The sequence below is a fragment of the Bos grunniens genome, chromosome 21, assembly GCF_055505025.1.
Source record: "Bos grunniens cultivar Pamir isolate PY7600 chromosome 21, Bosgru_T2T1.0, whole genome shotgun sequence".
NCBI lineage: Eukaryota > Metazoa > Chordata > Mammalia > Artiodactyla > Bovidae > Bos > Bos grunniens.
Window position 1 is genome coordinate 23,533,401 of NC_141185.1, and position 16,437 is coordinate 23,549,837.

Consider the following 16,437-nt stretch of genomic DNA (forward strand, 5'->3'; position numbering starts at 1 on the left):
TTCTACCAAAGATGCCCTGCCCACTTTCCCCAGGCAGAGATTTCTCTCCATCCATAGTGTACACCCCTGACACGGAGAGATTGAATTAAGTGGACTCAGTTGCCTTTCATTTGGTGATGTGCACGTAACATTATTCCCTTTTTAACAACTGAAAAAGCTTGGGTTCAGAATAGTGATTTTTACTGATCTTTCACTGAGTTAGAGAGACAAATTTCTAGTACAACTGAGAGACTCCAGGGAAACCTACTCCCTCCAGTCTGATGCCTTTGTAGCTCCAGGCTGATACTTTTCTTTTTTTTTTTTTTTCATTTTTCAAGTGATTTTAACCCTATAAATAGAAGGAACTGTGAAACTCCACCCTGAGATGAGAAGAAAAATGTAAAAATGCAATCAGAGTTAAAAGTGGTTTATAAGTAAGCAGGATTATTACTATTTTGGGGTCATTTTCAGGTCCTGTCCACCTATGAAATGCTTTTGAAAACTGTGTCCTCATTTGGAATCAATAACTCACTCATATCTTGGTAACATATGAGGTCAATCTTGATATAAAAATATAAACTTCCCTTGAAATTTTCCTCAACTTTGATAAGCACATGCATGTTTTCTTCATTAATAGCCAAGTTTATTATCTCCATTCTTCAAATTTCTTTCTAGCATAAGCATTTATGCTTATGAACACAAAGAAACCACCCACACTTTTCATCTTTCTTTCTTTGACATTATTGAAAAGCAGCCTTTCTTATCAATACTAAGTAAACTATAAAATAGGCACATTTGATAAGTTAAAATAACAGGCATTGTATATATTAGGTCTCTAGGGACATCTTCTCTGACATTCCCCCTCACTGGGACCCAGGCTTATGGTCTCTAATGCATAATTAATTTCTGACAAGTGGCTGTGTTCCCAGGGCCACCGAAAAGATTCTGGTAGATTTGACTGTTTTTTAATTCCCTGTTCTGGAAATCTTTTATGAAGGCTAGAAACCAAGAATTTCAGTACCATCCAGAGCAATGAGCCAAGGTTCAAGAATGCTGAGGTAAGAATGAAGTCGTGCGGTCTGCTGTCCTGAGGTGGTAGGTGCTATTGGTGAACATCAAGGAAAGTTGTGAACCCAAGTTGGGAGGGCTGGAAAGGGGAGGACCAGAGAGAGAAAAGACAGAGCTAACTTTTTTTTGGCGGGGAGCAGGGGGGTGTTCGAATTTTTTAAAACTGCTATTATTTTGGGACTATGGGGAAACTGTGATATGTATCATGACTGTGGTTATTTTAATATTTGATTGCTGAATTTGATGTAGCCCTCTCTGTGTTCATCACCTTGGTAATGGGTTTTATTTCCAATCTGTGATCCATCCCACTTATTTCCCAAGTACAATTTGGTTTCATGCTAGTCAGCCACTGTAATGGCCAGCCTGGGTTAATGTGCTTGGGAAATATAGATAGGTGTGTTCGGGTGTGAGGTCATTTGTTGGCATTAAGAGTGAATTTTAATTCAATATAGATATGATACCTACACATATATGTCTTTTCAAAGAGTGGTAGCATTACAATCTGATATTAAGCATAGTTTTATAATGTGACGGGTAGTTTACAAAGCAAAACGACTGAAAGACATACTAGTCAAACTTTTGTTTAATTGAGACCAGTTTATGCTTGGAGCATTTTAATCATATAGCTCTGTCAATTAGCCTGTTTTACTGCTTGTGGTTTAACATTATTAGATTTAGGTTGTAATCTCTAATGATCATTTGTCTCTGACTTGTTAACTAGCATATTTTCATTAAAATAAATTGTAGAATTATATTGTCAGCATACTTAGTTATTATCCCTTAAGTAATAAAAATAACTGGAAGAACTTGTGCCAGACAGTAGAATAAACTCTCTTATTATGATTCATTTTACAATGTCAAATTTTACCCAGGTCCAAAATACTAAGAATACCTTATAATTGTGTAAGATGTATGAAACTAGATCTATTTCATCACATTAATCAGGACACATAGGTAAATGTTTATTGTAACAAAATTTGTGGTTAACAAAATGATGAGCCATTTACTGGATATTTAAGTGTCCTGTCGAAGTGTGAATTGTACAATGTACAGTCACAGGCTATCAGGTTTTAAATCTCCCTGGCTTGTGAAAGGAGACTGCAATTAGAGGTGTCTTGGATCACAGGAAATCACCGAAAGTATAATCAGGCTATCTGGGTTGATCTGATATTTCAGAAAGATAATATTTTTGAGGCTTTGTTCAAAAACATGTTCAAAATTACATGGCACAGAAGATTTCCCTCACTTTTGTGGCCTTGCCAAGATGTTATTACCTTATCTGTAGTAATTATCTAGGTTGAATGAGCACTCCAGGTTACATGTTTCTTCAAAATTATAAACTGTTTTATAATAACACAGAGAAATTTATTGGTCTTCTTTACAATATCATAAACACTAAGCCAAAGCATAGCCCAACCCACGTATTCCTAGTAAAGACATTCAGACTTTAAACAGACAAAGGACATCTTAATTTTTACCAGGGAAAGGCACCTGCTTCTTATATAAAGAGACTCTCTCTTAGATGACTGAGCAACCATCAGAAGAAGTATCTTTTCCCCCCAGAACTGTCAGGATAATCTGATGAGCAGCCAAATATGTGAGTACAGCTTTTGAACTTCAGTCAGTGATCACTGCTGAGGCAGAGCCAAACGCATGACCCTTGTGGATTTGTTAGCATTATTTTAGGGTGTTAATTGATGCCAGGCCTAGACTTTGACTAGATTGTGAACCCAGCAAGCAAAGGCAATGCTTAAACTGCAGATGGACTAAATTCCTAGAATCTCTATTAAATATTGTGTCCTGTCTTATTTTATAACTAATTACTACATCTCCCTGTACCTGCCCCGCCGCCCACATGTATTCCATTCGTGAAAGCAGGACCTGTGGTTTTCATTGTTGGGTCTCCCAAACTCTTAACCTTGCCCCTTCTGCTGATGGAGGTCTCGGGAAAAGTTGAGACCAAAATCTGGATCTAGAACTGTAAACCACACCCTTCCAACATGATTAAAGGGCTCTTAATGGCACCCCACTCCAGTACTCTTGCCTGGAAAATCCCATGGACGGAGGAGCCTGGTAGGCTGCAGTCCATGGGGTCGCGAAGAGTCGGACACAACTGAGCGACTTCACTTTCACTTTTCACTTTCATTCATTAAAGAGGAGGAAATGGCAACCCACTCCAGTGTTCTTGCCTGGAGAATCCCAGGGACGGGGGAGCCTGGTGGGCTGCCATCTATGGGGTCGCACAGAGTCGGACACGACTGAAGCGACTTAGCAGCAGCAGCATGTTCATCATGGCTAAGGCAACGGTATGTGGATTTTTGTTATATTTAATCTGAAGTAAAACAAAATACCCATAGCTAAGATTTTTTAAAAATTACCATTCACCATCACCAGGGACTTAAGATTAGAACAAGAAGGCTATGGACAATAGAGAAATGTTAGAAAAAACCTTTTTCCTCATCACTTGCTAAAGAAGACTGACAGACTCATGTCCTAAGTCAGCAGCCTCAACTCTCCACCACCCGATGTGGTGACTGCAGGGATGACTTTGCAGGGATGACTGCAATGGCCCCTTCCCCCTTCAGTTCAATGGCTAGCCTTTCATGGGAAGGGGTATTCTCTTGGGGAAGCTTCAGTGTAGGGTAATTTTTCAGAGTACAGGAAACAACATACTTGGTGGGAATTTCTCTACAGATGTGCTTTATAGGGCCTTTCTCCAAAGTTTGTAAGGTAGGCATGCACACCTGAATTTCAAAGTCTCAGACGTGTCTTTGCGTGTTCAGTAATTTGGCCATGCTCAACCAACCAGTAAGCAAGCAAACATACTCTGTAGGAACAACGTCTTATTTCAGTAAGATAGGCTAATTACAGTGAATTAGAACCTTTATTTAATCTTCCTACAGTTATCCTTTTAATGTGTTCTGTAATTGCAAACCTTTAGTCTGTTAATCTCTGATTCATTAGTGGGTTTCTTAAGTGTTATTAAGGAGCACGTGTAACATTCTGGTAATTACTGATAATCTTTGTTCACAGCACATTTACAAAGATCTCTGTAGGGAGTTTCCTTAGGCTCATCACCACTTATTGTCAGTGTACAATTTTTATTAGCAGTCTCTCACCCTTATAATATATGGAATTTGGGGTTTTACAAAGCAAAATGAAATGTTTCTTATCTCTTATGGCTAACAAAGTCCAGTGTTAAGTCAGTATGTCACTGTCCCTTCAAAGTCAAGTGTCGTCTAGTGTCTGTGGTGACATTTTACCACCGAGAAGAAAGGTCAAGAGGGATTCGATTATAGTTCTCACCAGTTTACACTATTTTTTGGCGGCAGCACTGGAAGCAAAACTCGTGTTTCCTAGTCAGTGTCTCAGTTTCCCAAGCACCGCATCTCCCTTAACACAAAGGTGTAGGTTTTATGGGGCAGCGGGTGATGATAGCATAAAAGTCCACTCAGGGAGAGGAGAACCACTAGAGGCTGTCTCTGGTGGTAAAGGTATCCATGCATCCCCACCCTAAACAAAACCGAATCTTTCTGCCTCTTCCTTGACACCTGAAACCCCTGTAACAGGGGACAAGTTCTGGAAGAGAGCATATCAAATTAAAAACCACAGTGTATGCGTGCTCAGTCACTTTGGTTGTGTCTGACTCTTTAAGACCCCATGGACTGTAGCCCACTAGGCTCCTCTGTCCATGGGATTTTCTTGGCAAGAATACTGGAGTGGGCTGCCATATCCTCCTCCATGGAATCTTCCTGACCCAGGGATTGAAGCTGCATCTCTTGCATCTCCTGCATTGCAGGTGGAATCTTTACCCACTGAGCCACCTGGGAAGCCCAAAAAGACACAATAAGGATAAATAATTGGTGTGAATGCTCTTCTAAGAGCAAGGTAGGAGAGAGCATTAGGATATTCCTGGACCAGAAAAGGATCTGGAGATGATGCTAAAAATAAAACCCACCTGTCTCACTGCTTTGCTTAGGATTGGTGGCAGTGCAAAAGAGATGAGTTAGGATGGCTTTTGCCCAACTTCCAAATCCTCTTTGTTTCCCAGCCCTAAAGCACCACAAATAATCATACAATCTAACTAAATGCAAAGTATATGCTATGCAAATATAGCTTCAGAACAAGTCTTATCGCCTACCCTAATCTGACTTTTGGCAACTCAATTGCCACCATTCATATAAGTATATAGATCACATATACCTGTATATATACATATATTTATGTGCATGTGTGTGTGCCCTGAAGCCTCCACTTCCCAGTATAGACACTGTCGGCCAACAGTAGATGAAGATGATAGATATAAAATTTACTTTGAAAATAAAGGCATTGTATAAGTTTGAGATTTAGGAATTTTCAAAGAATTCATTCTACAGCTTTTAAGGCAGCAAAATTGTTGTATTTCTCAAGACGTATCTTTCTTGTGGTATCTTAGAAAGTGCTTAGACACTTTCTGAATGAATGCCTAAAGCAGCATTTCTAACCATGCTAAGAATCAGCAAGAGACTTTGGTATCACTAAGTCCACCAGTAAGTTAGGGGAAATACTGCAGTAATAGTTCTTGACCAGTTTAAAGAAAAATACTTTAGTGAGTGAGAACATTCTTTGGCTTTTAAAAATATGCTTATACACTTGCTTATGAACATCGAGCAGCTCTTCCTTGCCCTGTGGAAACTACAACAGTAACTTGCTTCATACTAACATCTATGGTGCAAGAGATGGTAGGGCCATTTCCTTCCAACTCCAAGAGAGTGCAATACCAGGCTCCCTGGCCCCACAGCGCACGAGACCGCTAACTTCTGGGCAATGGAGCATATGCTCTGAGCCACACTCCTCTCCCTGTGTTTCATTCTGACCTGATATTAGGCACTGAATATTTCTTAAGTATTACTCCATTGTCCAATTTGCCCATCTGGCAGCAAGTTTTCATTCTAATAAAAAGACGTTACTCAGATGGAGATTCCAGATGTGTCTAAGCTGCTTTTATTAGGACAATGGGAAAGTCCAATCTTTTCTTCTAAACACAATCAGGAGTAGTGTGGCTTTGCCTTTGTAATTTTACAAAGAGTTGTATTACGTAACTGGAAAATTGTCTCCCCGAGCATAGAGAGAATTTGTTAGCACAGAATGCAGCTTGGAAAATGCTGATGTAAAGCCTCAATCCAAGAGAGAAACCTTTTAAGTTGCTGAAATGTAATGGAGAGGAAGAAGGAAATTGCTATTTTACATGATTGGCCAAAATGCACTGTAATTATATCGACTTGAAACAGAGTCCTTAGAAGAACTGATAACTCTGTGATCAGAATAAGTCATGTGTAGTGGAACTAAATGCAGCATGGACCTTCTCTGCAGAGAGTAGACATGCCAGTATGTGAGATGTGCAGTAGAAGAGACAGCTGTACTTGCCCTAGCCTGCTTACTGGGACCTCCAGCTGCTTCAGGAGAGTAAGGAATGATGGGAGGTTTCATGGAAGAATTAGTATTTCCCATGTCTGCCCATCCTTTTGCACTGCTCTACAACGTAGCCTGTGGACTCTCCTCCTCATGCGATACTATTTTGATTTGCCACTCCTGTTTGTAAGGATCACAGCATCACTCATCAGACAGATAGCTTCTAAATGGAACACTCCTCAAAGATTCCAGCAACTGTCCTTGCTGCCAGTTTTGAAGTGGGAGGATAAAGTTTAATCACAGGACTTCCCTGTAGCTCAACCGATAAAGAATCTGCCTGCAATGCAGGAGACCAGGGTTAAATCCCTAGGTCAGGAAGATCCTCTGGAGAAGGGAATGGCAGTCCACTCCAGTATTCTTGCCTGGAGAATCCCATGGACAGAGAAGCCTGGCAGGCTACAACCTGTGGGGTTGCAAAGAGTCGGACCCGACTGAGTGACTAAGACACACAAACACACAAAGTTTAATCACATATATTTAGCCCGAATATATACTCCTCATTTTCTCTTTTCCCTCTAATGTTTCTGTATAGTACTATAATATTTTCAGTTGGCCACAGATGGGAGATCATCTCTCCTAAGAGTAATACTAGTGTTTATTCAGCACTAGCAAAACTCATTGGCTGACATGTGATACTCCAAAATATATTCCTAAACATTCCTTGCATATGGTAATCATCTATTTGTATATCTCCTTCACTTAACTATAAGCTTCTAAAGGGCAGGATTATGTCTAATTTTCTTCAAAATGTCCCAAATAGTGGAGTAACTAATAGTAAGTATTCAGGAATTCATTAACTGAGAATAGTGTATTGGAAATATCTGTTTGGATACTGAAAAAAGAAAGAAATCGCAACCAGTGAGTGAAATACTAAACTTCCAATAACCAAGTTAGATAACTAGTTAATTAAGAAATAATTGTACCGTGTTTTATTTTTGCATAAGCTAAGAGAGCACCCACCTTGGTATTATTGGAACACGCAGACATCATAGACGAACCTGATATCTCTAACCCCATCAGTAAGAGAGAAGCTAAGGTCGATTTTCTTGCCATTAGGAGTCAGTTACTTTGGTCCTTCGGCTGACTCACAGTTCCCTCTAGGACCGATCACATGACTGTGAGATGGCCACAGAGTTAGCTGAAATGCTGAGGAGCAGGAATATTGGTTGCTGACTTGATCTCATAAACACCATCCTCTAACCTGCTCAGGTCTCCACCCATCGTGGGCAGCTGAATGCCACCAGCAGGGTGCTGAAACATCCATCCTAAAGGAAATGCAGGAGGTTGTCATGGTAGGAAATCTTTTCCTTCACGTCTCTTAAGAGGACATCTTTTCCTCTCTCATTTCCCCACTGGAATGCTTCCTCTTTCTTACTCTTTTTGCCTCTCTGAATCCTACAGGAGCAGCTTCAATCCCTTCTGCTTCATCAGATCCTTCCTGACTCTGCAGAAAGCAGTAATTGCTCCCTCTGATGAACTCCTGGGCAACTTATGCTGATGCTACTTGACATTTTGGATAGTTTTCCTTATATTATCAGTTGTTTTTTTCTCGTGCTTCTCAAGAGTGAGGATAATTCCCTGGGTTTTTGTAAAATCCATAGCATCTTATTTCATATGGCAAATATTAAAAAAAAAAATACTTGGTAATTTGGGAGAAAAGCATCTAGACAGGAATTTGACAAAGGTTAATGAACTTCAGGGATTCCCAGGTGGCTCAGTGATAAAGAATTCACCTGCCAATGCAGGAGGCATGGGTTTGATCCCTGGGTCAGGAAGATCCCCTGGAGAAGAAAACTGGAAACCACCTCCAGTATTGTTGCTTGGGAAATTCCGTGGACAGAGGAGCCTGGCAGGCTACAGTCCATAGGGTCAGAAACAGTCAGACACAACTGAGTGACTGAGCACACACAAATCTATGGAGTCAGAAAGAGTTGGACACAGCGGAGTGACTGAGCACACATGCATGCAAACTTTGGCAATACTAAATCTAGGACTTACTATTGTTGCTTTCTGGGTTGATGAGGATCAAGAGAGGATCATGTTAAATGTATCATTTAAAAAAACAGTTTGATTTAAAGACAAAAAGGATCACCCAACAAGCTCACCTCTTTTATGACATTTCTCTTAACCTCCATTCATATTCTGGCATCGTTATCTTCACCCAGACTGTCATAATTGCCTTCATCATTGTTCTGCCCTCCATACTCCCATTCTAATCCACCCAATCAGACAATAAATATTTTATTAGGAATTTGTATGTTTCAAGTAATCTACTGAAGAAAGATGAGAGCCAAAGAATTGATGTTTTTGAACTGTGGTGTTGGAGAAGACTCTTGAGAGTCCCCTTGGACTGCAAGGAGATCCAACCAATCCATCCTAAAGGAGATCAGTCCTGGGTGTTCATTGGAAGGACTGATGCTGAAGCTGAAACTACAATACTTTGGCCAACTGATGCAAAGAGTTGACTCATTGGAAAAGATCCTGATTCTGGGAGGGTTTGGGAGCAGGAGGAGAAGGGGACGACAGAGGATGAGATGGCTGGATGGCATCACCGACTCGATGGACATGAGTTTGGGTAAATTCCGGGAGTTGGTGATGGACAGGGAGGCCTGGCGTGCTGCAATTCATGGGGTCGCAAAGAGTCGGACACGACTGAGCGACTGAACTGAACTGGAAGAATCAGTTCCCTCATCTTAGTATGGCAACTCTCCTGCACAATCACGTTCAGCAACTCACCACTTTACAAAGTCAAATGTAATCCAGCCTCACTTGCCAGCCTTATCATGTACTGTTCTTTCCAACCACTTCAAGCAAAGCAAAATAGTCTCTCTTTTCTGTGATGTATGTGTTAGTTTTCAGCTTAATTCCCTGGGGCCTAGAACTATAAAATAAATCACTCTCAGAGGTAGAAGTTGTGATCATGTCATAAATCCAACAATCTGAGAAAAGCATCTCAGAGTAGACACTATTAGAGGTATATCTGAGAATTTCTATTTTTAAAGGCTTGCTAAAACTGTGGAGGGATGTACAGAAGGGGGAAGGGCCTTACCTTAGAGTTGGGACAAGGAAGTTAAACACAAGGGGTAGACAGACAGCAGCCTACCAGGCTTCTCCATCCATGGAATTTTCCAGGCAAGAGTACCAGAGTGGGATGCCATTGCCTTCTCCAGACAGACTAAAGAAAACCAAAAATGAAGAGCCAGGATATAGGGAAATGAGAGCACTTGTCATAAATCTCATTAAAAACAAACCCCCAGGTAAGATACCAAATAATAAGTCAAGACTTTCATACTGGAAACTTTCACATTTTGAAGGTTAGAATTCTGAGATGCACAATCATACCCAAAAAGAAGGAAAAAAAGAATTTTGTTTAAGCACACAAACTACATGTGGAGCCCTGTGCTTCTGTGCAAGTCCAGGCAATCTGAACTACTCCTAATAATCAACTCTGCTCCATCATGAAGTCTTGATAGTAAATGGTATCACGGTATGCCCTGAACTCTTGCTCCAAACAAGGGTTCCTGTCTGCCAGAATGAATTCCAAATTCATCATCAGGATCAAAGTTAGGCCATATTAGCTGCTCTGTATTTTTAACCTTTGTATTAAATTACCATCAAAGAGCACTAATTAAGATAAGAAATAGAGCTACTTATTTGTTTCATATGCATCTTCAGATTTCTGAGTTATACATTAAAACAATCTATGACATATGCATGTGGTTTTCACAAAGGAAAAAAGCATAAATGCCTCAGGGTGCATCTGCCTAAGAAACAGATGGAAAAACACACTTTTTGCAGTTCCATTAAAGCATAGAGAAATATTATAATTTTAAAGGCTACAAAAATAAGGTAAAGATTATATGAGGCAAATAAATCAGTAAAATCTATAGTAAAAGCCAGAATATTTTAGGTTAATCTGAAAAGGCTGAGTCTCCTAAGACTTTGAAAAATGAGAAAAGCCATTTGGCGAAATCTTTAACTTGGATTTTTTTGTTTGTTTGATTTTGTTTCTAGGTTCCAGATTCAGAGATGTACAACCGATCCAAACAGTTATAAAAGCTTAGGAGACAGCTTTCGAATGATTTTCTGCACGGAAGGGTATGTAAGGTTCTTCACACAATCTCTGTGTTGATGTAGGCTTTTTAATATATTACTACATAAAACATTTTCTCATTTTGAATGATTTCTTTTCCTAGTCTTCGTAGGGAAAAATATTGAAAAGGGTGTTTTTCTATTTTTGTGCATATTTTTCCTGGTGATACAGTTGAAAATTAAATATGTATATGATAGAAACTCCCTGGAGGAGGGCATGGCAACCCACTCTGGTATTCTTGCCTGGAGAATCCCATGGACAGAGGAGCCTGAGGGGCTACAGTCATGAGGTCACAGAGAGTCGAACATGATTGAAGTGACTCAGCACTCACGCATACATGATAACTACCTCAAAAAGGATATTAATAATATCCTTTATTAAAAATAATTTGATGACTGTAGGACAATTTTTAATTTGTGCTGTTAAAGCTTTTCAAAGTTCTTATAACTGGAAATGTCTAAATGTGATAGTTGTTGTTTATTTTGTTTTTTAAATATAGTGCCCAAATGTGTTCCTTGTTTGCATTCTGGTTTATGAATATTCTATCAAAACATACTGTTGTCAAAAACTGATGTGTCAAGTTCATCATCCTGTCTAGTAGATGATCAGATAAATAGGATATTTTTGTTACATAAACTAAAATTGTCTTTGATGTATAGATTCAGTTAAAGATTCTGTCGAGCATAAATAATTTTACAAAGGATTTTAGATTTGCGTTTTGAAGTTATTTTCATAAGAGAATTGGTTGACAATAATAATTATACCAAAATGATAACAGTAATAATGCTGCTGCTGCTAAGTCACTTCAGTCATGTCCGACTCTACGCAACCCCATAGACGGCAGCCCACCAGGCTCCCCCATCCCTAGGATTTTCCAGGCAAGAACACTGGAGTGGGTTGCCATTTCCTTCTCCAACACATGAAAGTGAAAAGTGAAATTGAAGTCACTCAGTGGTGTCCGACTCTTAGCGACCACATGGACTGCAGCCTACCAGGCTCCTCCATCCATGGGATTTTCCAGGCAAGAGTACAGGAGTGGGGTGCCATTGCCTTCTCCAACAGTAATAATAACAACTAGTATATATTTAGCCTTGACTATGCACTAGGAATTTTCCATATAGCTCTTTGAGGTAGGTTCTGTGAGCATCTATTCAAGTTAGACAGATGAAGAAACCAAGATTCAGAAAAGTTAATTTTCACATACCTGGTAAATTATGAATCTTGGACTCAAATCAAGTCAACTTTCCCCCAAAGTCCATGTTCCTAACCTCTGTAGTTCACTATCTTTCTTAGCATAATTTACTGGGGATACTGTTTTGCTAATTGTTCATTTCAGTTAAACGTATGTCATTGATGTTGTTCCACACCAATATGTTCTTTTGAACAACAGCATAGTAATTTATTTATCTACATACTGCAGCTTGTTAAATTAATCCCTTTTGGTGGCCCACTAGGTTGTTTCCAGATTTTTACTATTAAACAACAGTACAGTATATATTCTTATACTATTTTTTTACTTTTTTAATTTCTGTTTTTAAAAGTTGCTAGCTATGGACTTATCAAATGAGATGCACACCTTATATCACATATGTTGCCAAATTATCTTCCAAAATGTATGTACTGACTTAGAATTTGAGAGTTTTCACTTCTCCACACTCTCTCAAACACTGGACCATATCAATCATTATTTGATATATCTGTTACTCATGTGCATCTCCTGTTTATAATCTAACAGATAAAAAAGAAAACTGTCATAATAAAATTCTGTTGATGGGGTCGAGCATACTTTTATATCATTGTCATTTTTTCCATGAATTGCATATTTGTGTCCTTTGCCCATTTCTCTTAGGTTAGATATTTTTATTAATTTTTATTAATTTATTTAACTATTATGCAAATTATAAATTTCTCCTAACTTGCTCTTTGTCTTACAACTATAATATCTTAAACCTTTCAGAAGTTTGTGATCTTTGAAGATTGTGATTTTGTGATTAGATCTGTTTTCCTTTGTGATATCTGATGGCACATTAAAAAAGGACATCCTCAAACCCCAAGATCATAAACATTTACATTCGAATCTTTAATCTATCTGAAATTTGTTTTTAGTGTGCAGTGTGGCACATAGGAATCAAATTTATTATCAAATGGTTAGTCAACTGTCCAAATGCCACTGGTTAAAAATTCTATTCCTTATTCACTAATTAGAAATGCTAGTTTGTTTGTCTAATTAAACTTGCACGTATTTATCATTTAAATTTTCTATTTGGTTTCTCCATTTTCTGTTCTGTTTCACTAATTTCTCTGTCTCTATGCAAGTGCCATACTATTTTAGTTATTTTATTTTTAGAGTATTTCAGGAATATGTAAAAACATGGCCTACAGGGTAAAGTCTAAACTTCTTATTAGGTGTACAGAGCCCTTCCTAGGATGGCCTCCCTTCTTCTCCAGGCTCATTCCCCATGCACAGGTCTGTTATATAGCAGGCACCACCCTAATTTACTGAGCTTGTTTTCTATCTCTCCTCTCCCACCCTAAGAATACATTTCGCTAATAGCTATGTCTCACTTCCCTCGTATTCCCTATGCCCGCGTTTGGCACTAAGTAGACATACTCGGTAAAGGTATGTTGAACAAATGAATGAAAGTCATCACACCAACATCATGATGATGCAAAACGAAGAAAAAAGATGATAATTCTTGCTACTGACCACTTCCTCTGAAGCAATGAAGGCTGGTTAAATATTTTGAGGTCATCTAATGACAGAGAATCAGCAAATTCTTGCTGTTCCTCTGGAGATGTGGTACCTGTCATTGATAATATACCTGCATTTATGGTAATTAGGATCAAAATCATGTTCATTTTACCCAATAAATATATATAAAGTTAAAGAAACCATAGTGTATTATATAGTCAGTAAAAGTATCTCTTTCCTGTAAAACAATAATGTCAGCATTACCCAGTTCTATAAACTGTAACAGATATCTCTGAATTGGATGTGGGAATTCCTTAGCCAGACTCTTCATTTCAAGTGTGTTTTAGGAAGAATTGAATGTTTCTGCTTTGATATCAAGTAATATAACAAACATACAGTATGTGTGGTCCTTGCATAGTAAAATTGGCCTTTTCCCTCGACTGTACGTTTAATTGCTTCTAAAGCAAATTGACATTCTTTCTGTAATCCTTTAGATCTGGACACGTTGTTAGCAAAAGTCAGAAAGCTCTTGTCTTAAAGATGGAAATATTTGTAAAGATACAAAAGAAAAAGCTGCTTTTTGATACAGAGCAAGAGCATTTCATAGCTTTAAGTTTAAAAAAAAAAAGAAAGAAAAAAGAAAACCTTTTAACACATGCTGTGTTGAATTTTTCCCCTAGTAAAACAGTTCCTTTTTATTTTCTTAGTTAGCTCTTAGAGAACACTATGCTTTCAAAGATGATTTTTTCACTCAGGTGCATAGAGTCCAGTTTGGTCTATGGCCTACAGAGAGGCTAGTGCTAGTCAATTTGACTATTTACATAATTAGGAGAATTCATCTCTCTTCGCTCTTCTTATCTAACCCCTCACCCCAGCCCCTGCAAGTTAGAAGTTTTGAAAGCTAGTCCTTTTCTGTTGTTTAAAAACATTAAAGTCTGTTAATGCACTTAAAATCTGCACAGTCTCCCATTTCTCCACTCTAAGAAAGTGAATTGGTGCTTGTCACCATTCTTAGAGATGCAGTTCCCCACCTCTCAGACCAAAAAATTCACATTTCTAAGAGACAATAGCTAAATCTAAATCACATGGATCTGGATCCCTTTACTGCTTCTAAGATTTTTTTAAAGTATAAATACACTGTGCTATTATTAAAGGCATAGTTTTTCAACCCAGTTTTACAGAGGTGAAGTTAATTTGTTTTCTTTCAAAAAGCCTTCCAAATTCTAAGTAAGAATTTCTGTTATGTGGAATCATCGTATTCACTTCAGTTCAACCACTCAGTCAAGTCCAACTCTTTGCAACCCCATGGACTGTAGCACACCAGGCTTCTTGTCCTTCACCAACTCCTGGAGTCTGTTCAAATTCTTGTCCATCAGTCAATGATGCCACCCAATCATTTCATGCTCTGTAGTCCCCTTCTCCTTGCCTTCAGTCTTTCCCAGCATCAGGGTCTTTTCCAATGAGTCAGTTCTTTCCATCAGGTGGCCAAAGTATTGGAACTTCAGCTTCAGCCTTAGTCCTTCCAATGAATATTCACAATAGATTTACTGTAGGATTGACTGGTTGGATCTCCTTGCAGTCCAAGGGACTCTGAAGAGTCTTCTCCAACACCACAGTCAAAAGCATCAATTCTTCAACACTCAACCTTCTTTCTGGTCCAACTCTCACATCCATACATGACTGCTGGGAGAACCACAGCTTTGACTAGACAGACTTTTGTCGGCAAAGTAATGTCTCTGCTTTTTAATATGCTGTCTAGGTTTTTACTTAGATTTTACCAAAAAGGCCATCATTGTAGAAAAGTCACAGGGAAGGAATTTGTCACTATTGAGAGCACCTCCATCTTCACCGTGATTTTTCATCTTTCTCTGGTTTGGCAAAATATACTAACAGGTCTATCTACTTTAATCATGAGCCCAGAAGACACAAAGGTTTAGCCTAGTTGATTAGGCGCCTTCAAAACCAATAATCTTCATTTTGTAAACTCCCCTGGAAAAGAGTAGCTGGTATCTCTATTTATCATGTGTTCAGGCATCATACCTAATTTCCTTTTGTTTCAAAGTATCTCATGAGAGTTCTTCTAGTCTTTGCTGTGCTTGTCATTCCTCTAAAGAGAGTGATTGAGATGTTTCCAGATAGGTGAAGGGATTATAAATTTTGCTTAAAAAAACAAACAAACAAACAAACAGGACTGCCTACCTCCTCACTCTTCTCTTAAAGTATTGCAGGAAAGGGGGACTACTTCCAAGGCCTGAGAGTGGGCTCTTGTCTAACACCCTGAAATGAATTGTCCGAAGAGATGCATTGCTGACAAAGCAAGAGACTTTATTGGGAAGGGGCACCGGGGTGGAGTGCAGCAGGGTCAGGGAACCTAAGAGAACTGCTCTTCCACGTGGCTCACAGTTTCAGGTTTTATGGTAATCAGGTTAGTTTTTGGTTTGTCTCTGGCCAATCACTCTGACTCAGGGTCATTCCTGGTGGCATGTGCATCACTCAGCCAAGATGGATTCCAGCAAGAAGGATTCTGGAAGGTTGGTAGGACATGTGGACTGGGGTCTACCCTCTCCTTTTAACCTTTCCCAAATTCTTCCAGTTGGTGGTAGTTTGTTAGTTCCACATTCCTTACCAGAACCTTCTCTTGTAAGATAACTCACGCAAATATTACTATGGTAACTGGTCAGGGCAGTTGGTTTCAGCCGGTAGTTCCCCTAACAAAAGCACCTAGTGGCCGTTCTCTCTGACATGAAGAGAAAAGGGAATTAAATGGAACTTAAGATAGTCTGGTGACATAGGTAAAGAAAGATGTGAAAATAATGTCTGTTTTCTTCGGTGTACCAGACACTGTGCTAGGGACTTTTTTAATACATTTATTTCAACACAGCACTAGTCTCAACACAACTCAGCATCATTATGTATTTTTGTATTTTGTGTGAGATAACTGATCAGAGGAGTTAACTTCCCCAAAGTCAAACAGGTACTAGTGACATACCATGGTTTTTCCATTACACTGTATCACCTTTCACTAAACACCAAATTTTGTTGTTTATTAAATGAAAAGAAGACAATGTGGAAGTAGTGGCTGTAAACCTCTAATTTTTAAATAGCTTTTCTAAAACCTTTGATATTCCTACCCTCAAATCACATAGCAATTTAA

General features: G+C 38.8%; 1 protein-coding gene across 19 annotated transcripts in view; it reads left to right on the top strand.

Moving 5' to 3' along the window:
• The window catches only part of SLC25A21 (solute carrier family 25 member 21), a 528,802-nt gene that overhangs the window by 371,094 nt on the left and 141,271 nt on the right, over nucleotides 1–16,437 (top strand). For 13 of the 19 annotated variants that reach the window (XR_015149715.1, XM_086363516.1, XM_086363513.1 and 10 more), the window contains one exon: nucleotides 10,513–10,596. The exons of 5 other annotated variants lie outside the window; for them this stretch is intronic. Coding sequence is in view for 13 of the 14 variants with exons in the window: in XM_086363516.1 (XP_086219642.1) it covers nucleotides 10,513–10,596 (84 nt within the window). In the remaining variant the exon portion in view is untranslated. Of the gene's footprint in view, nucleotides 1–7,707; nucleotides 7,791–10,512; nucleotides 10,597–16,437 lie in introns of all 19 variants that reach the window. One more of the 19 variants, XM_086363524.1, reaches the window with a different exon arrangement.